This window comes from Sphaerodactylus townsendi, linkage group LG07, assembly GCF_021028975.2.
Source record: "Sphaerodactylus townsendi isolate TG3544 linkage group LG07, MPM_Stown_v2.3, whole genome shotgun sequence".
NCBI classification, from domain to species: domain Eukaryota; kingdom Metazoa; phylum Chordata; class Lepidosauria; order Squamata; family Sphaerodactylidae; genus Sphaerodactylus; species Sphaerodactylus townsendi.
This window is the reverse complement of record NC_059431.1, coordinates 791,440-816,947: the sequence shown is the minus strand read 5'-3', so window position 1 is coordinate 816,947 and position 25,508 is coordinate 791,440. Positions and strand designations below refer to the sequence as shown.

The 25,508-nt window shown below is 49.1% G+C and overlaps 1 protein-coding gene across 1 annotated transcript; it reads left to right on the top strand.

The window, feature by feature from the left end:
* On the top strand, positions 1–25,508 carry LG07H9orf24 (linkage group 07 C9orf24 homolog). The gene is made up of 8 exons (XM_048503285.1): positions 1–135; positions 10,947–11,094; positions 12,020–12,132; positions 12,949–13,024; positions 15,323–15,503; positions 17,893–18,281; positions 20,431–20,481; positions 25,314–25,508. The coding sequence occupies exons 1-8, from the start codon at positions 1–3 to the stop codon at positions 25,481–25,483; spliced, it is 1,263 nt and encodes a 420-aa protein (XP_048359242.1). The 3' UTR covers positions 25,484–25,508.

The window sequence follows — 25,508 nt, the reverse complement described above, 5'->3', positions numbered from 1 at the left end:
ATGTTCCTCTTCTCTCGCAAAACCAAGACGCCCATCAGCACCTACACGGACTCCTACAGGCCTCCGAACACGGTCAAGAAGACCTTCGAGGAGCACCCGATGGCCCTCTGGAGCGAAAACAAGTTTGTGACGCAGGTAAACTTCCCAGCAATGACGGCTCCGTGCCAGGTGTATCTCAGTAAGAACCTGAATGCTCGGTTTTGGTCATTTAATTTATATACCGCCCTCCCCCAAAAGCTCAGGGCCGTGACCAGCAACATGGTACGACTTCAATGAACATAACAACAGCAATAATCAAATATCGGGCGGTAACACCGATGAACAATATCAAACATCAACAAGCAGAACATAATCAGCAGAACATTTCATAACAACATCATCATATAGCAGCAAAACAGTATAGTAGCATAATAACAATAACAGATTATAACATGAGAAACAGCAAATATAACAGCAGACAGCAAATTAACAATATATATAACATCATAATTAACAACATGAATAAACTGAGATGGCGACTTTCTATTACCCTGTTTCCCCGAATAGAAGACATCCCCAGAAAATAAGACATAGTACAGGTTTTGCTGAAGTGCGAAATATAAGGCATCCCCTGAAAGTAAGACATAGCAAAGTTTTTGTTTGGAAGCATGCCCGACGAACAGAACACAGAAAAATAAGACGTCCCCTGAAAATAAGACATAGCGCATCTTTGGGAGCAAAAATTAATATAAGACACTGTCTAGTTTTCAGGGAAACATGGTAAAAAGAAGAAAAAGAATTAAGATGGAAAATAGAGTAAAAATAGACCTCGACTGTAGAGCACATAGTGACAAAGCTGGTAAACGAGTTATCGAACCGCGACACTGTATTAAATCACTTAAGTATACAGTTCAAACAGTACAATAAATAATATAATATTTAACTATTAAACTATTAAATTCTAACCTTCTACCGGTTGACATTACTACTCCCTTAAAAGTCCTAAAACTGAAATAAGGCCCATATGTAAAAACACCTCCTTTCTACTCTTCTCCGCAGCCTCTAAAAAACGAGCTGTGTAAAATGGGCCCAAGAAATCATTTTTATTTTATTTATTTTATTTATTATTAGTCTTATATACCACCCCTCCCCCGAAGGGCTCTGGGCAGTGCACAACATGAAATACAACAACAGAACAAATGGAGCACATGAACAGAATACAAATTATAAATAACTAATACAGGCTCCATTAACCATAAAATGCGAAAACCCCTTAAAATACAGCGTTCAGTACAAAAAGATAGAGTAATTATTATCGGCGTCCATCAACCCAATAATGGGAGCAATGCTGTCATTCAGGACAGCCATAAGAACATAAGAACAAGCCAGCTGGATCAGACCAGAGTCCATCTAGTCCAGCACTCTGCTACTCGCAGTGGCCCACCAGGTGCCTTTGGGAGCTCACATGCAGGAGGTGAAAGCAATGGCCTTAAGAACATAAGAACATAAGAAAGAGCCTGCTGGATCAGACCAGAGTCCATCTAGTCCAGCTGTCTGCTACTCGCAGTGGCCCACCAGGTGCCTTTGGGAGCTCACGTGCAGGAGGTGAAAGCAATGGCCTTCTGCGGCTGTTGCTCCCGATCACCTGGTCTGCTAAGGCATTTGCAATCTCAGATCAAAGAGGATCAAGATTGGTAGCCATAGATCGACTTCTCCTCCATCAATCTGTCCAAGCCCTTTTTAAAGCTATCCAGGTGAGAGGCCATCACCACCTCCTGTGGCAGCATCTTCCAAACACCAATCACACGTTGCGTGAAGAAGTGTTTCCTTTTATTAGTCCTAATTCTTCCCCCCAAGCATTTTCAATGAATGCCCCCTGGTTCTAGCATTGTGAGAAAGAGAGAAAGAGAGAGAAAGAGAGCCCCCCCCCCAAAAAAAACCCTGACTCATTCATAATGAACGTGGCTTTTCAACAATTCCTGTCGTTCGCATTGTGGTGCTTAACATTAGTAGAGCAATCTGCGTGTGGGAGGATAGGGCAGGATGCATCTTCCAGCCAAGCATTTTCCTTCGTATTTTAAGATATTTATATGCCACTTTTCTCCCCGGGGACCAAGCAACATTTTCTGCCCCCAACCTCCGAGTTTGGCTTTTGTGGTGAGAACACAGGAATTATTGGTTCTGGTGGGTTTTCCGGGCTGTGTGGCCGTGGTCTGGTGGATCTTGTTCCTAACGTTTTGCCTGCATCTGTGGCTGGCATCGTCAGGGGTGTATCCCAGAGGGAAGTCTGTTACGCACTGCGTCCAGTGAGAAGGGAATGTAACAGACTTCTCTCTGGGATACACCCCTGAAGATGCCAGCCACAGATGCAGGTGAAATATTAGGAACAAGATCCACCAGACCACGGCCACACAGCCCGGAAAACCCTCCAGAACCAGTTGAATCTGGCCGTGAAAGCCTTTGACAACACACTGGAATTACTGTTTGTGACAAAAGGGTATAAGGGTATCCTTGGGGATAGGTAAGGGGACCAGATGGTCACCTTTGTGAACCAGGATGGGGGGTATGCAGCCGCGCGTGCAGCCGCAGGAGTGCACTGCCTTCTGGGGCGCTGCTGTTTCAAGTGGTCTTAGGGTATGTGTGTTTTTTCATGGGGGGGAAGCAGATGCCTAAAGAACAACAGGATGTTGGTTGGGGGGGCACAAACACTTCTTTAAAATTATATGTTTTATTATACATTTACAAAAGTACAATAAGCACGCCAAATTCATATTGGTTTACAGTTTAATTCTGAGCAGTGTTAAACTTTTCTAAGTCTGTTGGCTTCAATGGACATGGAAGGGCATAAACTTCTTAGAAGCACGTGGTCGCAGGAGCGCACTGCCTTCTGGGGCTTGCCGTTTCCCGCCCTGTGACAGGGCGGGAAACAGCAGCGCCCCAGAAGGCCGTGCTCCTGCAGCCGCACACGCGGGAGGCAGCCGCACTGCCTTGCACCCCAGAAGGCAGTGCGGCAGCTTCCCAAAAATCGGGACAATTGAAATAACCCGCAGGACGCGGGACAAATTGTTTGAAGGCGGGACTGTCCCGCCAAAAGCGGGACGTCTGGTCAGCCTAGGGATAGGGCGGTATAAAAATCTAAATAATAAATAAAATAAAATAAATAGTTGTGTGAACCCGTCTCAGCCAAAAAAGAAAAAGTCTGGTGGCCCCTTAAAGGCTGAGATTTACCCCACTTTAATTAGCTTCAGTTCACATATGTGGCCGAATAGCTGAGGAAATATGCTGCAATGAGGGTTGCCAACCACCAGGTGGGGCCTGGATATCTCCTAATATTACAATAGATCTCCAGCAGACAGAGATCAGCAGCAGCGAAGTAAAATTGAGTACCATTTCTGTACGCTGTATTTTTCTTACCATACTGCTGTCATTCACTTTCCTACCTAAAGCCAACTTTAATTCTTAGCAGCAGTGGCATAGGAGGTTAAGAGCAGCAGTGGCGTAGGAGGTTAAGAGCAGGTGCACTCTGATCTGGAGGAACCGGGTTTGATTCCCAGCTCTGCCGCCTGAGCTGTGGAGGCTTATCTGGGGAATTCAGATTAGCCTGTGCACTCCCACACACGCCAGCTGGGTGGCCTTGGGCTAGTCACAGCTTCTCGGAGCTCTCTCAGCCCCACCTACCTCACAGGGTATTTGTTGTGAGGGGGGAAGGGAATGGAGATTGTCAGCCCCTTTGAGTCTCCTGCAGGAGAGAAAGGGGGGATATAAATCCAAACTCCTCTTCTTCTTCTTAAAAGTGGCAGTAATTATGCTTCTACTTTTAGCCTTCTCCTTTAGTCATCTGCCAGCACAGACTTTGGCAGTCAACCTCCTAATTTTTCCTGTGCTCGATATTCTAATCTGCCTAGAGCCTAACAACAACAAAAACACAACCACAATCGCGGTCCTCCAGATGTTATGGACTACAGTACCCATCATCCCCTACCAGCATCATGCTGGCAGGGGATGATGGGAACTGTAGTCCATAACATCTGGAGGACCGCGAGTTTGACACCTGTGGGAGAAAGGAAAGGTCAGCCTTGCCAAACATTAATGAGCAACTGAAATTAAAGCAGAGTCAGCCGATTTCACTAACAGCTTTGCACCCTGAAGAGCCCTCCCCAGAAGCAGTTATTATTCAGAATCGCTTTTCCCCACTGGAGAATAAGTGCTTAAAGAGCCAGTAGCCGACCCAGTTAATTCAACCCAATAAAACGTTCACGACGACCCTGTTTTGGAGCCTCCCGGCAAGGACCGGCCTCCAGTGATGAAGGGAGGGGGAGCTGTGCCCGGGGCATGAACCGCATGCCCCCTTCCGCCCAGCTCCCTAAATGCCCGAAACTCCCCCAACCAGTGGTGGGATCCAAAAATGTTAGTAACAGGTTCCCATGGTGGTTGGATTCACAGTGGCGTAGCGCCAATGGGGCTGGGCGGCGCATGATGGGGGCGTGGCCGGGCATTCCAGGGGTGGGGCATTCCTGGGCGGGGCTGTGGCAAGGACGCAGCTGCTGTGCCGGTCCTTGGGCAGGAAACGAATGCACACAGGCGCAGGCTGCCACGCACGCCGATGCACCTCCTGCTAGACTGCTTCAAGTTCTGCGCGCTACTGCTGAGGGGAGGGGCGTAACTAAGGCAAAAATCACGTGGCAAAATCACCCATTAGTAACCCCCTCTCGGCACACACAAATAATTAGTAACCTACTATCGGGAACCTGTGAGAACCTGCTGGATCCCACCTCTGCCCCCGACACGCTTTCAACACGTGACGGCAATGGCGGTGCCCGAGACAAGCTGCCTCGAATATCCCCATTGTCGCTACACGTCTGCCGGCCTCCCCCGTCTGAGACAAGCACTTTAACAAAAAATATGCTTCAACAAAAAATATGGCTGGCCAACCCTTACTTATAGCCCAAACCTTACAACTTATTTTAGCAAAAGTGGGCTCATTCGCAGGGGTCTGCAACCTGCGGCTCTCCAGATGTTCATGGGCTACAGTTCCCATCAGCCACGTTAAGCCAATTGGCCGTGCCGGCAGGGGCTGATGGGAATTGTAGTCCATGAACATCCGGAGAGCCGCAGGTTACAGACCCTTGCTAGCCTAACAATTTGATAAATTATACAGCTACCTCTCAACAGCAGTTCTGGGCAGCCATAAGTCAGCTGACTCAAAAGTACTTAGAAATCATAGCCACAGTTTAAACATGTCAAACACTTGCTGTAGTAACAATTTACTAACTTCTGTCAATGATACCCCTCGTGAAACAAACAACTGCGGAGAATGCTTATGTTCCCCCACCAATTGTAAACCTTGCAGGCATTCAAATGATACCCACCAGAGGTCCCCAAATAACTCACAAATATCAACACTAATGTCATCCCGGCGGGTCCTAGAAGTTTACCCAAACTCTGATTTTGCACCGGGCTACATTTTCCCTAGAGACACCTCTGGCTGGCTACCCTCATATTATATGAAACTAAAAAACTAAACCTGAACACTGAGGTTTTACTTTAGAAACAACGGTTGGCTCCGAGGTGTGCGTTACTCGGGAGTAAGCTTGGTGGTAGTCGGTGGCTTTGCACGGAAGCAACCGTGCTACTCTTTGAACGGGTGAATCGCGACCCTAGGAGGGTTTACTCAGAAGCAAGCCCCATTGCCAGCAAACGAGCTTACTCCCAGGTAAAAGATAGCGCTTTAGTTCTTGGCATGAAAATCAGTGGGGTTTAACAGCGCTTAACAGGGTTATCTACACTGCTTCCCCAAAACTAGGTCTTAGGTTTAATGCTAATAATTGAGCCCAGCGGCCCAGGCCAGCCTAGATGTGGGGGGGTTGGGGGGGACTCTGTTTGTGTGTGCCCACAGAGAGGGCTCTGAGTGCCACCTCTGGCACCCGTGCCATAGGTTCGCCACCACTGGAATAGGCTGTCCTTCAGTCCTCCTGTCCCCAAGCCGCCCCCCAAACCATCGACCTAAATAGTGCGAGAGAATATAAAGATAATGATATATAATGATGATGAATATAATGACAGCAGAGGCGTAGCTAGGGAAAAGGTAGCCCAGTGCAAAATCTGAGTTTTATTTATTTATTTATTTATTTATTTTTTCGATTTATTATACTCGCCTATCCCCTCGTAGGGGTTTTAAGGTGTGGCCAATACAATGCATACAGATAAATGCACGATACAAGTAATGGCACCGCGTCCGGGAACATTTTACACACACACACACACACAACAACAACAACAACAACACAAGCCTTTACTGGCATATAAAACAGGACAAAATTTTAAAACAAAACAAGGTTAAGAAATACAGTTAAAATTACTAATTTCCAGTATAAAATTTGCAACAGTCTCGCAAAAGAGCACATCAGAGCTGTTCAGGAGATTGGGTACCTTATAACACTCATGCCACTGAGAACATTGCAAGAGAATGGAATTCATGTATTTCATGCGTATCTTCTTGTATTTAGGGCATAGAGCAACGAGAGAATATTGCCAGAATGTCGTCCAACCGTGATGGCGTGTCACACGAACAAACTCTTTTAGAACGTTCCATATTCTTAAACCTTCCCTCCAGCAGAGCTGATGGCAGCACATGACATCTTGCAGTAGCCAAGGCTCTCCTCTGGGTGGGATTAATCAGCAGACGAAGATATGCTGCCATAATTCCACGCTCGCATGGGATTAATAATGTAGTCGGAGAACAGGTGGTCTTGGCAGCACGAGTCAAATGATGAAAATCAAGATCCAATGATGATGAATATAATGACAGCAGAGGCGTAGCTAGGGAAAAGGTAGTGCAAAGTGCAAAATCTGAGTTTTACACACACACACACACACACACACACCCATATGGGCGACTGCCCTCCCCCACCATGACCAAGCAATGTATGGACCCAGGGGGAAGAAGGACGGGTGTGGGGGCGATTTTCTGCCCCCAAGATTAAATGGCCGCAGCCCGGGAACATTTGACCCTATATGTGCCCCTAGGTGGTACACCCCTGAATGGCAGTCTTTCACACCCTTTACTGGCTGGTCCTTTATACCTGGTGATGCCGGGGATGGAACCTGAGCCTTTCTGCAGGCAGAGTCTCTTCTACTGAGCCACAGGCCCCTCCCCTAAGAACATAAGAACATAAGAACTAGCCTGCTGGATCAGACCAGAGTCCATCTAGTCCAGCTCTCTGCTACTCGCAGTGGCCCACCAGGTGCCTTTGCAGGAAAAAAAAACTCCCATGCAGGAAGGTGAAAGCAATGGCCTTCTGCTGCTGCTGCTGCTCCTGAGCACCTGGTCTGCTAAGGCATTTGCAATCTCAGATCAAGGAGGATCAAGATTGGTAGCCATAGATCGACTTCTCCTCCATAAATCTGTCCAAGCCCCTTTTAAAGCTATCCAGGTGAGTGGCCATCACTACCTCCTGTGGCAGCATATTCCAAACACCAATCACACGTTGCGTGAAGAAGTGTTTCCTTTTATTAGTCCTAATTCTTCCCCCCTGGAACCAGCAGAGAGGAGTAGCAGACTTTCCATGAAGCTGCCTTATACTGAGTCAGAACATGGATCTGTCAAAGTCAGTATTGTCTGCTCTGACTGGCAGCTGCTGTCCTATCATCTACTGCCTGCTCCTTTTCAACCGGAGACGTTGATGGGGATTGAACCCTGAGATCTTCTGCATACCAAGCGGGTGCTCTACTGCTGAGCTACAACACCCCCCCCCCCCCACAGCCCTGTGTACTCAAAATAGAAAAAGTGAAGAGAAGGGCAACGAGGATGATTGAAGGATTGGAGCACCTTCCTTATGAGGAGAGGCTGCAGCGTTTGGGACTCTTTAGTTTGGAGAGGAGACGTCTGAGGGGGGATGTGATTGAAGTCCATAAAATTATGCATGGGGTAGAAAATGTGGACAGAGAGAAATTGTTCTCTCTTTCTCACAATACTAGAACCAGGGGGCATTCATTGAAAATGCTGGGGGGAAGAATTAGGACTCATAAAAGGAAACACTTCTTCACGCCACGTGTGATTGGTGTTTGGAATATGCTGCCACAGGAGGTGGTGACGGCCACTCACCTGGATAGCTTTAAAAAGGGCTTGGACAGATTTATGGAGGAGAAGTCGATTTATGGCTACCAATCTTGATCCTCTTTGATCTGAGATTGCAAATGCCTTAGCAGACCAGGTGCTCAGGAGCAGCAGCAGCCTCAGAAGGCCATTGCTTTCCCCTCCTGCACGTGAGCTCCCCAAGGCACCTGGTGGGCCACTGCGAGTAGCAGAGAGCTGGACTAGATGGACTCTGGTCTGATCCAGCTGGCTCGTTCTTATGTTCTTACTTGGGAAAGGCTCCCCTGTTCTGAAGGGCCACCCATTTGGCGCCGTCCCCTAGCCTCGTGGCCTGGACCACACTTTTTCTTGCTCACCTGTGAGCCAGGCTGCCCTCTTTGTCTGTGACATCACAGGTGATGCAGGCAGGGCTGGTAACAGGGAAGAGGGGAGGACGTGAGATTTGAGAGGCTTTCGCTGGCTGCAGCTAGTTGCTAGAGTCGCAAAGCTCCCCTTTTCATTTTCTTACCCGCCGGAGGGTGGTGCGGGTTTGCAGACGACCGTGGGCGGCACCAGAGCCCCCTTTTTTTGCTAGGAATCTTCAGAGTCCTAGATCTTTCCTTGAGCTCCGAGGCGGCCTTTTCAAAGAGCCTTTGGCAAGATGTTTCTTTTTGCGCATAAAACGAGCACCCCCATCAGCACCTACAAGGACTCCTACCGAGTGCCGTGTCTGACTAAAGAGAGCTACTCGGAGCCTTCTCTCAAGGCCTGGACCGACCAGTTGCCTCTCTCCAAGGTAAAAAAAAACCTGTGAGTTTCTGCAGACAGAAGTCCAGATGGTGTCTGTGGGTGAGAGTCCTTTCAGGAAGAAAGCAGGCTGGTGGTGTGGCTCAGGTGACCGGGGAGCTCTGAGAGGAAGGGTTGCGTCTTGGATGGGGCATCAAGGCATTTGCTCACAGGAGGCGCCTTTAGAGAGCACGTCCAGCCTGTGTTGCGTCAGCTGCATTGGCTCCCGGTTGAGTTCCGGATCATCTTCAAGGTGTGGGTTTTGACCTTGAAGGCCTTACGCGGCCTGGGACCCTCGTACCTGAGAGACCGCATTACCCCATATGTCCCTACTCGGCCTCTGCGTTCAGCAGAGGCCAATCTGCTGGTGGTCCCCGGCCCCTCAATGATGCGGCTGGCCTCCACACGGGCCGGGACTTTTACAGCCCTGGCCCCAGCCTGGTGGAACACCCTTCCTCCAGCTGTCCGGGCCCTGCGGGACCTTGGAGAGTTCCGCAGGGCCTGTAAGACGCTGTTCTACCGGGCCTTTGGATTGTCCAGCCACTGATGTGGTGCCCCCCCCACTGCTCTTTGCCTGGCACTTTTACATCAGAGCCCCTCATATTGAGGGGCCTACCGTCCCCCCCTTTTGGGGGGTAGGTTTTAATTGGGGTTTGGCTGCCTCTTGTTTATTTGCTAACTGTTTATATGACCGCTGTTTATATGAAATTTTAAGATGTTTTACTGATGGAGCCTATGTATTGTATTTATAGGATTTGCTCCTGTTAATGTTTTGAATTATGTTGTTCACCGCCTGGAGCCCTTTGGGGATCGGGCGGTATAGAAATTGAAGCAATAAACAAACAAACAAACTTCAGCTCTTCACATTTTGTGCTGCGATTCTCTCTACACCTTCTATACTCAATCCATCAAAGATTACCCCCCCCCCAATAAAAAAAATAGAAATGGTCACATAAAAAGGTGACGGGGATGCGAGTGAGCAAAGAAAAGTGGGATATCCTTCTATATAAATGCCCAGCGTGTTTCAGTTGACTCGCTTTTTACAGTGGGGGCTGATGGGAAGTGTAGTCCGTAATCATCCAGGAGGACCAAACCCCTCTGCCTTCCAGATGATCACAGACTACACTTCTCATCAGCCCCCGCTCTGGGAGACTCAAGTGCACACATGCAACTGCAACTCTCCGTTCTTCAAATTGCAGAGACTTCTGGGAATTGTAGTGCCGTTCAGCTATCTCTGGCCTTTTGGATATCTCCTCAGTTTTTTAAAAAAATTATCCCTCTTCTACTGTAGTCAATGAATGACATTTGCTTTGTTTAAGATTACATAACTAGAAATATTTGTAACAACGGAGAAATCCCCTTTGCTATCGTTTCACTTCTTTATATGCTGCCATATGTTTTTGTATTTTCTTTATGTTAACCTTGCGGTAAAGATAAATTGGAAAAAAACTATCCAGGCTCCTTGCTGCTCCTGCCACCAACGGTTTTCTAGAGCCCACTGTAATGTTTTGCACAACAGACTTTATTGCTAGTAAATAAATTCCTCATAGGGCTGGTGTGAAGATACTCTGTACTCTGAGCTTGTCGGGGCAGATCCAGAGGTGGGATCCAGCAGGTTCTCACAGGTTCCCGAGAGTAGGTGACTAATTATTTGTGTGTGTCGAGAGGGGGTTACTAATGGGTGATTTCACCACCTGATTTTTGCCTTAGTTACGCCCCTCCTCTCAGCAGTAGCGCGCAGACCTGGAAGCAGTCTAGCAGGAGGTGCACCGACATGCGTGGCAGCTTGCGCCTGCATGCATTCGTTTCCCGCCCAAGGACCGGTGCAGCGGCTGCGTCCTTGCCACAGCCCCGCCCAGGAATGCCCCGCCCCCGGAATGCCCGGCCACGCCCCGGTCGTGCCCCGCCCAGCCCCATTGGCGCCACACCACAGTTTGAATCCCACCACCATGGGAACCTGTTACTAAAATTTTTGGATCCCACCGCTGGGCGGATCAGACTATAATTCATCATCATCCATCCCCCCCCCGGCCCCCACCCCCCGCAATGCCCATGATCTTGAAAGCTCTTCTGCAACGTGCTGATATATCTCCTTGCCGCTTTTAAGGGTTTGACGGTTCCCAGACTGGACAACCAGGTGGATCAGGCGCATCTGGAGAAGATGGTGAAGAATGCAGTTCAGGAGTACACGTACAAGAACTCCATCGAACCAACTGCTTATCGGCCGTACAAATACTGGGTGACCAGGGAAGAGGGTGAGTCCTGCCACGTCTTTCCCCATCCCCTGTAAACTCAACTCTGCATTAGGTCACGAACCTTGAAGCAATAAATGGACTCTGTAGCATATAGGCCATCTAGTCCAACCCCCTGTTTGGTCTAGAGCACCCCTAACTAGAGTGCATCCAACCGCTGCTTGGTGATTGCCAGTGAGGGGGTGCTCACTCTCTCCCCAGGCAAACGATACCACAACTGAATTTTTAAAAAATCTTAATATCCAGCCGGTACTTTCCACTCATAACTTTTCCCCTTTATTGCGAGTCTTCTCCTCTGCTGCCAATGGGAACAATCCCCTGCCCGTCTCCAAATCAGGGGCATACCACCCATAGGGACATGGAGTGTCACGTGCCCCTGGGTGCACACCATATAATCTTATCTGGTGAACCAGATGTGTTTCCACACTCTTACATTCCTGCTGGGTGACCTTGGGCCAGTCACAGTTCTCTCAGAACTCTCTCAGCCGCACCTACCTCACCAGGTGTCTGTTGGGGGGAGAGGAAGGGAAAGGAGCTTGTGAGCCACCTTGAGTCTCCTAACAGAAGAGAAAGGCAGTGGGTATAAATCCAAACTCTTCTTCTACTGCTAGCTACTAGGGCGAAGTAATTGGAGATCTAGAGATCTTCCAGAATTACAGCTGATCTCTTGGTGGACTCCAAAAAGTGCATCATCATATCCCATTTCTCAAGCTCCACCTCCACATCTCCAGGAATTTCCCAAACAAGAGATGCGTCTTCACAGGAACATGTTGTCCCTCCAGATGGGTGTGCCCCGCGTGCCCCATGGGCCTTCCATGTTCCCTGCCAATCCCTGCCTTGTCTCAGACTCACAAGTCCTTCCTTGATGGCACCTCCCGGCATTCTGTCCTTCACTCCTGTTGACATTTCTCTTCTCTTTCGATCGCAGAGAGGTACAATCCAATCTTTGTTGGTGATGACCGGTACGCGACGTGGAGGACCGGGCCCTACAACAGCGCGACATGGAACAGATACACCACCTACCTTCCGCGGATACCCAGGGTAATCCTTCTCTGACCCCCTTGGAAACTGGCTACCCTTTGCTAGCCGGGGAGAGCGGGGGAAGAGCAGCATTTCTAGGGGAGGGGGGAAACACAGCAGTGGCGTAGGAGGTTAAGAGCTCGTGCATCTAATCTGGAGGAACCGGGTTTGATTCCCAGCTCTGCCGCCTGAGCTGTGGAGGCTGATCTGGGGAATTCAGATTAGCCTGGGCACTCCCCCACACACCAGATGGGTGACCTTGGGCTAGTCACAGCTTCTCGGAGCTCTCTCAGCCGAACCCACCACACAGGGTGTTTGTTGTGAGGGGGGAAGGGCAAGGAGATTGTAAGCCCCTTTGAGTCTCCTGCAGGAGAGAAAGGGGGGGTGGTATAAATCCAAACTCTTCTTCTTCTTCTTTAGCCCTGAAAGTGGTATTTTCCTACATATTACCAGACTGGTGTGAAAGATTGAGCTATATTTTAGAGTTGCCAACCCTTGGAGAGGGCAGTAAAGTTGCCCTGGGCTGGCAACTTCTAGAAGATCACGCCCAAAGACTCAACGGAATGTCGTCCCACAACGTCAGTTTCAGCCCTGTAACTGGAAGTGATGTCATCAAGGCACGGGGTGGCCTCTGCGTTGTGATGCGTTGTGATGATGTCGCTTCCAGCTAGCTAAAAATGTCATGACATCAGAACACGGTTGGCCGACCCACCTCCCATTTCCCCCTTTGCTGCTTAATCCAACACACCCAACTTTGCGGCGCCCCAGATGACTTGCTGCATTCTTTCTGGGATTCGGTGTCCGAAGCATTTCACGCCGTCCGATCTTTCCTTGCAGGATGCTGGGATGCAGACGATACTTCACGGGATGCCCATGCAGTACCCTCCAAAACCGGAACGTCTCAACAGTTACGGTAAGAACATAAGAACATAAGAAAAAGCCAGCTGGATCAGACCAAAGTCCATCTAGTCCAGCTCTCTGCTTCTCGCAGTGGCCCACCAGGTGCCTTTGGGAGCTCACCTGCAGGAGGTGAAAGCAATGGCCTTCTGCTGCTGCTGCTTCTGCTCCTGGGAACCTGGTCTGCTAAGGCATTTGCAATCTGAGATCAAGGAGGATCAAGATTGGTAGCCATAGATCCGTGGTGGCGAACCTTTGGCACTCCAGATATTATGGACTACAATTCCCATCAGCCCCTACCAGCATGGCCAATTGGCCATGTTGGCAGGGGCTTATGGGAATTGTAGTCCATAACATCTGGAGTGCCAAAGGTTCGCCACCACTGCCATAGATCGACTTCTCCTCCATAAATCTGTCCAAGCCCCTTTTAAAGCTATCCAGGTTGGTGGCCATCACCACCTCCTGTGGCAGCAGATTCCAAAGACCAATCATAAGAACATAAGAACATAAGAACTAGCCTGCTGGGTCAGACCAGAGTCTATCTAGTCCAGCATTCTGCTACTCGCAGTGGCCCACCAGGTGCCTTTGGGAGCTCACATGCAGGAGGTGAAAGCAATGGCTTTCTGCTGCTTCTGCTCCCGAGCACCTGGTCTCAGAGGTGGGATCCAGCAGGTTCTCACCAGTTCCCGAGAGTGGGTTACTAATTATTTGTGTGTGCCGAGAGGGGGTTACTAATTGGGTCCGCTTTTCCATCTCCACGCCCTCGCCTCCCCGAGAGGCATCCTGCCTTTGAACGTGAAGGTTCCATATAGCAATTGCAACTAATAATGTAACTCCCTGAACTGGGTTAATCCCTTTCAGGTACTGCAATTCATGGATTCTCAGCCTTTCGTACCTTTTATTTCACCAGTCTCTATCAAAGAACCTGTGTGTTTCACCATGGCTGTGCTCAGATTTGTGAGTTGGGGCATCTTCTATAATGGGATGATGATTTAGAAATGACCTGGTGCAAAAAAAAATTGTTGGGGTCGTGGTGGGGTGGCTGCCCATGGGGGGGGGGCATCCCACTCAGGTTTTGCCCAGGGCTCAGGTTTGCCCAGGTACTTCGCCCCCTTTGCCGAGGGCTGGCGAGGGAACCTGTTACTGCCGTTTTGATCCCACCACTGCCTGGTCTGCTAAGGCATTTCCAACCTCAGATCAAGGAGGATCAAGATGGGTAGCCATAGATCGACTTCTCCTCCATCAATCTGTCCAAGCCCCTTTTAAAGCTACCACAGCATTGCGTCATCAACGCCCTGCGGCATATTCCAAACACCAATCACACGCTAAGTGAAGAAGAAGTGTTTCAGTCCTACTCTTTCCCCAGCATTTTCTACCGGATGCCCCCTGGTTCTAGTATTGTGGGAAAGAGAGAAAAAATTCTCTGTGTCAAAATTTGGCACATGAACCCCTAATTTTGGCAAATGAAGCCCTAATGCAAGGGTGAAGGAAGAGGGCATAAAGTAGCCAGCTCCCCCTGGCCACAGGTCGGGGATAAAGGGGTAGATTTTCCAGCTCCAAGTTAGGAAACTCCTGGAACTTTGGGGGTTGGAGTCTGGGGAGGATGGGCACCTCAGTGGGGTACTCTGCCCCAAGCCCACCCTCCAAAAGCATCCATTTTCTCCAGAGGGACCTAATCTCTGTCATCTGGGGAGTGTCAGATCTATGATTCCATTCAATGACAGGCTCTGGATCTTCAGAAGTTCAGAAGACTTTTATTTAAATGAATGACAGGTGTCTGGCTTTGTCAAAGCCGGTTCTAACCCCTCACATACCCAACCCCTGCTTCCCTTCGAGCTCACGCTAATCTCCTTCCCATTCGCGAAACCTGGCAAGGGAAGTAGAATAGTGAAAAGTCCATCCCCAAGGCCATGGAAGAGAGATAGGAGCAGAGGTGGGATCCAGCAGGTTCTCACAGGAAAAGCAGACCCAATTAGTAACCCCCTCTCGGCACACTCAAATAATTAGTAACCCACTCTCAGGAACTGGTGAGAACCTGCTGGATCCCACCTTCATTTAATTAGATGGACTATCAGCCTCTTTCCAGCAGGCCAATTGGCCATGTTGAAGAGGCTGATGGGAATTGTAGTCCATAACATCTGAGTGCCAAACGTTGCCACCTTCACGTGATAGGCCATAGATGCCAAAGTGATTATCCATATGGGGTGCATAACATGTTGCGTGGCTCTCTCTAACCCTGACCCCACCCCCCCAATATCTGGTGAGCCGGTGAAGTCGCGGGTGAACATGCTGAACAGTTTATCCTCCGAAGCAGCTTCGCTCGCCAATCCACCCTCACCGCTAATACCATCCCGGCAGGGATGCCCTACCAAGGGCAATTTCACAAGTTCTCTGCACCGCCACTACTGCTTGCGGGAATGGACTACTATGGACGGAGCGCCCAGCAACGAGCAGCAGATCAGCCATCTAGTTGAGAAGATTGTGGGTGTCTGGCGGTTAGCAGTTCGTAATTCCGGGTTCTTCTCAAGAGGCTGGAAAGGGAGGGGACGTCAATGTGGCTCCCGGCAACCAGGGAAGGCTTCCAGGGGATATCGATCCACACCCTTAAGGTACCAGATTTACTCCTGTAACGCTGGGTTTTTTTATGTTCTATCAGGAAACAGGGAAGCTTCCAGAAGGCAGTGCGGCAGCAGGAGGATGCCATTAATGTCAAAGAGGGGAGCAGCCATTGCCTAATCGACAATTTTAAACCTCGACATGGGACACGCTAAGGGAGCATGAGTGCACCAAAAGTTGATCTGTTGGTCACCTTATCCTTAAGGAGGTGGTGAAAGAGGCCGAAAGGACATCGAATGTCCTTTCTTTCGCTGCATTTGGGATGCTGCTGCCGTGCACCAGTCCTTAAGTATACATTTTCCACCAAGCTCTGGAGCTTGAGTTGGGCGGGGCTGGGTGGGGGTCAAATCAAATACATACATGAAACCTTTATTAGGCATAATACCAATACAACAACCAGCATTATCCAGACAAATGTTCCATACATAAAACCATCACAGGTATTATTCCAAAGTTCCTAAAAGGAACCTAGCTACAGAATTTAAAATCACAGAAGAAGTGTATTTTTCACTTTGTTCGGTCCAAGGCAAACCACCTGTTTGAATGACCCTTGCCTTTCCTGGCTTCTTAAATCTGCTGGGGGTGGGGTAGGGTATTGACCGTCTGGGTGGTTTTCTACATTCATATTTTCCTTAGTGGTTTCTTCGAGAGGAGTTCTGATCCATGTTTTGCTCCAACTAGTGGTTGATTCAATATTGCACCCCATTCCGTTAATCATATCTGTCTGCAGATTTAAACTGTACCCTTTATGCTGGACATAAACAGGTGTAATTTCCAGGGGCGTAACGAGGCAAACTGTAGCCCTGGGCAAAACCTGAGTTGGATGCCCCCCCCCCCGGGCTAAGGAGATGGGGGCTACCCTTTTGAGGATCCATAACTTTGGACCCCCTGAACCAAACCGCACCAAACTTGGGGGGTCCCATCAGGACAGTCTCCAGATAATATCCTGAAATTTTGGTCCAAAAATGCACCCCCTGCAGGAACATCCCAGAAATTTACCAAGAATCTTTGTTCTGCATTGAGTTTTCTGCATTGCTGTCAATGGGGTTGCAGGCTGGGGCACATTTCTGAAGGCACGTCTCAAACTACAGCCATAGAGACTGCCCCACGATGTACCCTGGATTGGGGCAGTTTGGTTCAGGGGGGCCAAAGTTATGGACCCTCAAAACTGTAGCCCCCATCTCCTATTAGTTCCCATTGGAAACAATGGGGATAATTTCTGGGGAGTCCATAACTTTGGACTCCCTAAACCAAGCCTCACTAAACTTGGGGGGTAGCATAAGGACAGTCTCCTGATGATACGCTGAAAGTTTGGTGCAGCTAGCCTAAAAACTGCACCCCCTGCAGGCCAAAAATGGAAAACCACTAAAATACCCAAAAGTGAACCCTGCATTCTTGATGCCCCCCCCCCCCATAAGTGCCCGGGCAGCCGCCACCTTGCCCAATGGGCACACGCCCCCCGGTAATTTCTGCCTAGCAGCTTGCACCCAAAGGCTCCCGAGACCGCCAAAGTTCTCCCTCCCCTTCCTTTCCAGGCCATGTATCTGTTTCACATATTTCTGTACCCCCGTCACTTTAATTGGATGAAAGGGGACTCGGAGCTCTGTAAATCAACGGGGATTTTTATTTTCATTGTTGAATGCTTTCCCGAATCAAGCCCGAATCACTTTGTAGAGCAAACTCCTTCCTGGCATCAGTTGCTTCCTCTCATCTCTGTGCAATTGTTTATAATTAACTAATGGAACCCACGGCCACAGGATGTGGTTTGTGGCCAGTAGTTCAGATGGCTTTAATTGAACGATTAGAGAAGTCCTTGGAGGATAGATCTATCAAGGATTATGATCCATGCTAGCAAATGGAGCTTCCATGGGCGTAGCGGGTGTCTTATGTCTGAAGACGGCTTGTCCAGAGGAAACGGGGGCAAGGCTGTTTCCTTTAGAAGCAGAGACACGGTTGCTGCTAAAAATGCAACGCAGGGACTTTTATGTCATATCCAGCAAGGGAGCTTCGGTACCATCCATTCCTCCCACCTCTTTCTCTTCTATTCTGAAATGAGAGGGATTGTGGCCCGGGGCGTAGCTTTACAATGTGACCCCTGGGGCTAGCCAAGGGGTAGGGAACCTTTAACACTCAAAGAGCCATTTGGACCCGTTTTCCATGGGAAAAGAAAACACTTGGAGCCGAGAAATACCTTGGACATTTAAAATAAAGGATGAACACTATATATATAGGGGGGTTTTCACCTTTTACTCCTGGCCATTCTGGAAGCTTACGATGCGCCGGCATGAAGCCGGGCAGCTGTCCTCGGCCGGAAGGCCTCACTCGGCCCAACAGGGCGGTGGAGAGGGGAAGCTCGCGGGCGCTGCCCACGCACCATGGCAGTTGGTCAGCCCCCGTTGCCTGCAGGGTGGGCAAGGATGTGGGGCCGGCTGCTCGCTCGCGGAGCCACAGTGCAAGGGGTGAAGAGTCAAGATGCTTCTCGAAAGCCTCAGGTTCCTACCCCCCGGGCTGGGGCCCTCCCACCCCAGCTGTGCACCCCTGGCTGGGACTCCATGGTGGGGTGCACCTGCAGTGGAACCTGCCCAGCCCTGAGTTGGAGGTATGGAGCCGGATGGTGCTCTCCTGCCCTGATCTCCATGTGGGAGATTGGGGGCACGGTGAGCCTGTTCGATGCTGACCTCAGCTTTCTGGGGTCCGGCTTTAAATAGCAGCAGTTTGAAGCTTGACCCAAGCGTCTCTGAGGCCAGGTTCAGACTGAGCACAGGGGGCTGGACGCCTCTAGCTTCATACTATTGGCTCCGCCCCCAAGCTCCACCTGACTGGAGGTAGGCTCCGCCCCATGCTCCACCTGCCAGCCCAGCGCTGGTTCCCACTCCAGGTGGGACTGTGGGGGCAGGGCAAAGCCCACTGGTAGCAGTTCAATCCCACCCCTGCCTCGAACTCCAGGGGGGGGGGGGAGCGTGAGCCGGGGTGCAGTTGTGTGGAAGCAACGTTCCCTCAAGGAAGTGATGCCTGGGGGTCCAGCCCCCTTGCTTCCCCCTCACTATGCCACTGGCTGTGACGCGGTGGAAGAACCTCTGCTTTGCACACACAAGGACACAGGTTCAGTCCCCGGCATCTCCAGATAAAAGGATGAAGTATTAAGTGATGTGAAAGACCTTCTAGCTGAGACTCTGGGGAGCAGCTGCCAGTCTGAGTAGGCAATACTGTCACAGGCTGATGGTCCGGTTCATCTTAAGGAATCTATCTATCTGTGTGTCTGTGTGTCTGTGTGTCTGTGTGTCTGTGTGTCTGTCTGTCTGTCTGTCTGTCTGTCTGTCTGTCTGTCTGTCTGTCTATCTATCTCCTACCTACCTATCTATCTCCTACCTACCTACCTACCTACCTGCCTGTCTGTCTGTCTGTCTGTCTGTCATCTGTCTATCATCTATCTATCATCTATCATCAATCATCAATCATCAATCATCTATCTATCTATCTATCTATCTATCTATCTATCTATCTATCTATCTATCTATCTATCTATCTATCTATCTATCTATCTATCTATCTATCTATCTATCTATCTATCTATCTATCTATCTATCTGCATTCATTCATCTATCTATCTATCTATATCTATCTATCTATCTATCTATCTATCACTATTTTGTATACCACCTACTCTTGAGGGCTGTGGGTGTGTATTGGCAGTGTACAACCATCCACCCCTGTCTTGAGAGCCTGCGTGGTGTAGTGGTTAAGAGTAGGTGCGCTCTAATCTGGGGAACTGGGTTTGATTCCCCGGTCTGCCACTTGAGCTGTGGAGGCTTATCTGGGGAACTAGATTAGCTCGTGCACTCCAGCACGTGCCAGCTGGGTGACCTTGGCCAGTCAGCTGCCCTTCTGAGCTCTTCGCTACACGGGTGTTTGTTTTGGGGTGGGGAGGAGGCCAAGCTCCCTTGGAGTCTCCCATAGGAGAGAGAAAGGGGGTTTTAAATCCAAACTCTTCTTCTCTTGCAGCGTGCTGAGGCAAGAAAGGAAGAATTTCTCTTTAAAATCTTTCAAAGGAAAAGAGGCCCCTTTGTACAAAATATGTTCAGGCAGTGAGGTCTTTCTTCCTTAAACGGCCGCCTCTTTGCAGGAATTTCATATTACTTACCTCACCACTGCAGATGGCACTTTGTGCACGTATGTTCAATTCGCCCTTCTTCTTCCCGTGATAACCTTAAGTAAGGAACCAAAATCCGGGTTCGGTTATAGAGTTACAAGAGAAATGTCATTCGCTGCAGTCATGCGTTACAATGCCCGAGAGCCGGCATGGTGTAGTGGTGAAGAGCAGGCGGAGTCTTATCTGGTGAACTGGGTTTGTTTCCCCACTCCTACGCATGAACAACGGACTTTAATCTGGAGAACTGGGTTTGATTCCCCCCAACTCCTCTGCATGGGTGGCAAACTCTTATCTGGTGAACTGGATGTGTTCCCCCACTCCTGCGCTTGAAGCCTGCTGGGTGATCTTGAGCCCGTCACAGTTCTCTCAGAACTCTCTCAGCCCCACCTGCCTCGCGAGGTGTCTGTTGTGGGGAGAGGAAGTGAAAGCCGTTTGTAAGCCCCTTCGAGTCTTCTTGAAGAGGAACTCTGCTTCTCTTCAATGACTTAAAAATGTGTGTGGGGGGGGTGCTGTTGGGGGGGGGGTTCTTTTGTTGCCGTGCAGAACTGCAGTGGCCCACTGCTTCCTGCTCCCTTCTATGGGTCACCTGAAGCCCAGGTCACAGGAGGTCCAAAAGGTGTGGTCAGCTCTTCATGTGGTTTGTGGTTATCCTCTAGAACAGCCGCCTGTTCAACCACCACCTTCCGTGGTCTCCATTCCGATCCCAAGTAATTTTCCAACCCAGAGTTGGCCAACTGTATCCTGAGACTGACCCACGGTCAACAATACAACAACCTTTATTAGGCATGTTAAAATAGGCTCCAGAGCGTTACAGAGATTCCTGAAGTACAAATCAAAAGTACATTCAAAACACAGACAGATAAACTGTATCTAGCATTGGACGTTACTTAGAAAATTCTGTCACTTGTAAAAGAAATGTTGCTACTTTTTCCAAGAGCACGGCCTCTGTGTTATTTAACAAAGCCCACAACAGAGTTGTCAGAGTCTCCTTCAGGTTTGTCTAAGACCACTAGAGAGAGAAATTCCTAATGCCCACATATTGACAGTCAAGTATAATGTGAGCAAGAGTCTCCACTTGTTTTACAGTGTGGACAGACCAATCCTGGAGAGGGATAGATAGTAATGCATCTCTTTGTAATGGCCGATGGAAAAGTATTGCATCTGGCCCTTGTAATAATCCATCTCTGTTAGTTCAGTTAATAGTTCAAGATAACCGGCCACGCGTCTGTTCTGGTGTTATTCCGACAGAAAGGGTGAGCATGATTTATTTCCTTTGCCCCAACAAGGTATATATTCCTGCTCTAGAAGTCTGCTTTTGTTGTTTGCAGAATTCCTCGGTGACAGCATACAGATCTTCTAAGTATTAAACCTAGAGAGTAGATTTTTGATTTAAGAAGTTGGATACTCATTCAGAGGCAACAGGTCTGGCTATCAATATATGTTAAACTGCGCATCAGAGGCTAAAACATAGCTTGATCCAATAGGGAGCAGCAGTGGCGTAGGGAGGTTGGCGGCCTGGCCCGGAGGAACCGTGGTTTGGATTCTCAGCTCTGAAATGGAGGCTTCGATCTGTAGCCCTGTGGATGGCTCTCACTCCCATTCTGCCAAGACCCTGGGCTGCCTCCAGCCCCACCCCACTTAGTGTTTCTGCAAGAGATTGGGGTTCCTGGGAGGCTCCTGCGGAGGAAAGTGTCCCAAACCCCTCTTCACTTTGTTCTTTTAGCCTGCGCCTGTGGCTCTCAGCCGTGGCAGCCCCCCCACCCCGCGTCCCACATGGCCTCCCACTCCCTGATTCCTGTGGCTTCCAGCCCAGGTGTTTCGTGATCCCAGTGCCCAAATCCCCAACCCCACTCCATGCACAGGAGACCCAGCCTGCCGCAGCTTCGGAGGGAACGGGTGGGGTTTCTGGGTCTCCATCCCCAGCCCTGATGTTTCTCGTCCCTTCCCAGCCCCAGTCCCCAGGAGTTTTCTCTGCTGGACCTGGTAGCCCCAACCCATTCCTCACTGCTGGCTGGGTGGGACCAGTGGTGGGATCCAAAAAATTTTAGTAACAGGCCCCTTTGGTGGTGGGATTCAAACAGTGGCGAAGCCAATGGGGCTGGGCGTGGGCACCCACGGGTGTGGTCGGGCATTCCAGGGCGGGCATTAATAATTTCTGTTGCTGTAAAAAACTCTACTGTAAAGTTCCTCACTCCAGCTGGTATCTTCTTCGTCCATAATTCAAACTCATTCTAGCAAGTCCCATCGCCTACCGCCAACAGAAACAACTACTTTCCCTCCGACTGCCTGTCAAATACTTAATACTTTCAAATACTTAATTTTGTTTCTAGAAATCAAAAGAAGGATACTTTCCTGAAACAAGGAACTTTACCGTATTTCTAAAACATGTTTTTAAAACAGCCCAACAGGGAGAATTATCCCGTTTTCGACCTTCGCTAGCCAGCCACATAGGAAACAACACAGGACTTTATGCGATTTTGACCTAATGGGATTTCTAACGGAAAAGCAGACCCAATTAGTAACCCCCTCTCGGCACACACAAACAGTTAGTACCCCACTCTTGGGAACTGGAGAAGCTGCTGGATCCCACCTCTGGGTGGGACATGGCAACCCTACCTGGGGGTGGGAAAGGAGGAGGTTGCAAATTGCCTTGAACAAGCAGTATAGGCATTTCTGTTTGGAACATTGCCCCTGCCAGCCTGCTAATCTCTGCAAATTTGCTCAGTCTGACTGCTAAGATCTCATGGCTGGCTGGAAGGCCGGGCCGCCAGAGCTCGTTGCAGCCAGCTCGCTCAGCCCGCGATCGCTCCAGCCAGCGCATGAAGTGGTTAAGAACAGGTAACCCCTCATCCGGAGAACTGGCTTGATTCTCGCGACCTCTTCATGAGTGGCGGACCCTTATCCGGTGAACTGGATCTGTTTCCCCTCTCCTACACATGAAGCCTGCTGGGTGACCTTGGCCCAGTCATCGTTCCCTCCAAATTCTCAGCCCCACCTGCCTCACAAGGGGTCCTTCCGCACATGCAGAATAATGCACTTTCAAACTGCTTTCAGTGCTCTTTGAAGCTGTGCAGAATGGCAAAATCCACTTGCAAACAGTTGTGAAAGTGGTTTGAAAACGCATTATTTTGCATTTGCAGAAGGGGCCGTCTGTTGTGAGGAGAGGGAAGGGAAGGGAGTTTCTAAGCCACCTTGATTCTCCTTGCAGGAGAGAAAGGTGGGGTATAAATCCAAGCTCTTCTTCCTGGTCTTCGTCTTATCTTGTTCCTCATTTGTCCTAACTTTGGTGGTGAGGACATTCAGTCACAAGCCTTTATTGGCATAAAATAAACATACAAAATCAGCATACAAAATTTGCCCATTATTGCTCACAATTATAGACACTGGTACTAAAATACTAAATAAAATATATTACGGTCCTTCTGTAACCTTAGTGACATTCTTCAGCTAAGTTAACTCACTCCTAAATCACATCGATACTGACAGAAGCTAGCAAAATAACTGCTGGCTATATGTGGGTCAGCGTAATAATATGTATTGGTTGGTATTCATCTGTGACTTCACGCTCATTATTGTTAGCAGAAATTTTGCTACATTCTCACACACTGTGGGATCCGCCATTCAAAAGCATAGGTATCTTAAGAGCATCAGTTAGATTGTTATACAGAAATGGGATAAGTGCAGATTGTGACATTCTGATTTTTGCAAACCTTACACAATGAAAGAGGGTACGATCGAGTGTCTCCACCTGACCCATATTGCATGGACATAGCCTCGTGAGGACATTCAATGTGGCGGCACAAACGCCAGCTTGGTATTCAGGCAGTTGCTGGGGGAGTGAGCGGAGAGACACCTTGAAACCAGACGTGCACGGCTCTCATTGGCTGGCTCCTAATTTCGGTCATAAAGCAACAACCCACCCACTCACCTGCCCCACAAATGACCCCCATATCAAAATGCAGAAAAAAGAGAGAGGAATGTTTTGGAAAATAACCAGCTAAACAAACTTTTAATCAGATGATACCGTTTCCCCGAAAATAAGACATCCCTCGAAAATAAGACGTAGTAGAGGTTTTGCTGAAGTGCTAAATATAACACATCCCCCGAAAGTAAGACGTAGCAAAGTTTTTGTTTGGAAGCATGCCCAACGAACAGAACACAGAAATATAAGACATCCCCTGAAAATAAGACATAGCACATCTTTGGGAGCAAAAATTAATATAAGACACTGTCTTATTTTCGGGGAAACACAGTAATACAAACTGCAGTGGCGCAGGAGGTTAAGAGTGACCTTGGGCTAGTCACAGCCGAGCTCTCTCAGTCCTTCCACCTAATTCTCACAGGGTGTTTAATAGATAATCTCTACCAGGAGAGAAAGGGGATAACCAAACCCCTTCTTAAAATAATAAAAGGAGATAAGCCCCTCACCCTGCGGCTGATGTTTCTGTGAGTTTCCTCTTGGAAGTAGGCTTGCCAACTCTGGGTTAGAAAATTCCTGGAGATTTGGGGTGGAGCCTGTGGAAGGTGGAGTTTGGGGAAGGGAGGGGCTTCTGCGGCATCCAGTGCTGTACGGCCCACCCTCCAAAGGAGCCATTTACCCCAAGAGAACTGAAGAGCAGTGGTCGCTCTGGGAGATCTCCAGACCTCACCTGGAGGTTGGCAAACCTGGTTGGAATACCACTTAAGGACTGCAGCCCTAGTTGGTCAATACAAGAGCAAAGATGGGGAGGCGGAGCTTGTATGAACCAGAAGTGTCCAACTCTGGCACTTCAGACGTTCACGGACTATTGCTGAGTCTGGTCAGCAGACCTTCTTGCGTAGAAGGGTCAAAAAAGGGTCAAAACTGCAAAGATTGTCATGCCCTTATATAAAGCAGTGGTGCGTAATCGCATCTCTTGAGTACTGTGTTCAGTTCTCTGTCACGATCTCAAAAAAGGATATCGCTATATGGAAAAAAGTGTAGAGAAGGGCAACGAGGATGACTGAAGGATTGGAGCACCTTCCTTATGAGGAGAGGCTGCAGCGTTTGGGACTCTTTAGTTTGGAGAGGAGACGTCTGAGGGGGGATAGGATTGAAGTCTATAAAATTATGCATGGGGTAGAAAATGTTGACAGAGAGAAATTGTTCTCTCTTTCTCCCAATACTAGAACCAGGGCATCCATTGAAAATGCTGGGGAAGAATTAGGACTAATAAAAGGGAAATCACTCTTCAGCAACGGTGATTGGTGTTTGGAATATGCTGCCATTAGGAGGTGGTGGACGCCATCAACCTCGATAGCTTTAAAAGGGCTGGGACAGATTTATGGAGCAGAAGCTCCATTTATGTATTACCCATCTTGATCCTCCTTGATCTGAGATTGCAAATGCTTCAGGCATCCTCAGGTGCTCAGGAGTTAGCAGCAGCAGCAGAAGGCCATTGCTTTCTACCCCTGCGGTAAGTATCTCCAAAGGCACCTGGTACACTGCGTAGTAGCAGAGAGTTCAGATGGACTCTGGTCTGATCCAGCAGGCTAGTTCTTATGTTCTTATGTTCTTAAGTTAAGGGGGAGGGAATCCTTCCTCTGTCCCTTCTAACTCTCCTTTTTCTGTCCCCTGCCAGCTGGCCTACGAGTCACTTCAGAAAGAGCGGAGGAGCAGAAAGGGACAGCTATATAATTCATCCTGAGTTCGCTTCGGAGTCCTACCCGGCCCCATCATGTTGGTGGTAGAGAGTTGAAACAGGCTGCCATTAAA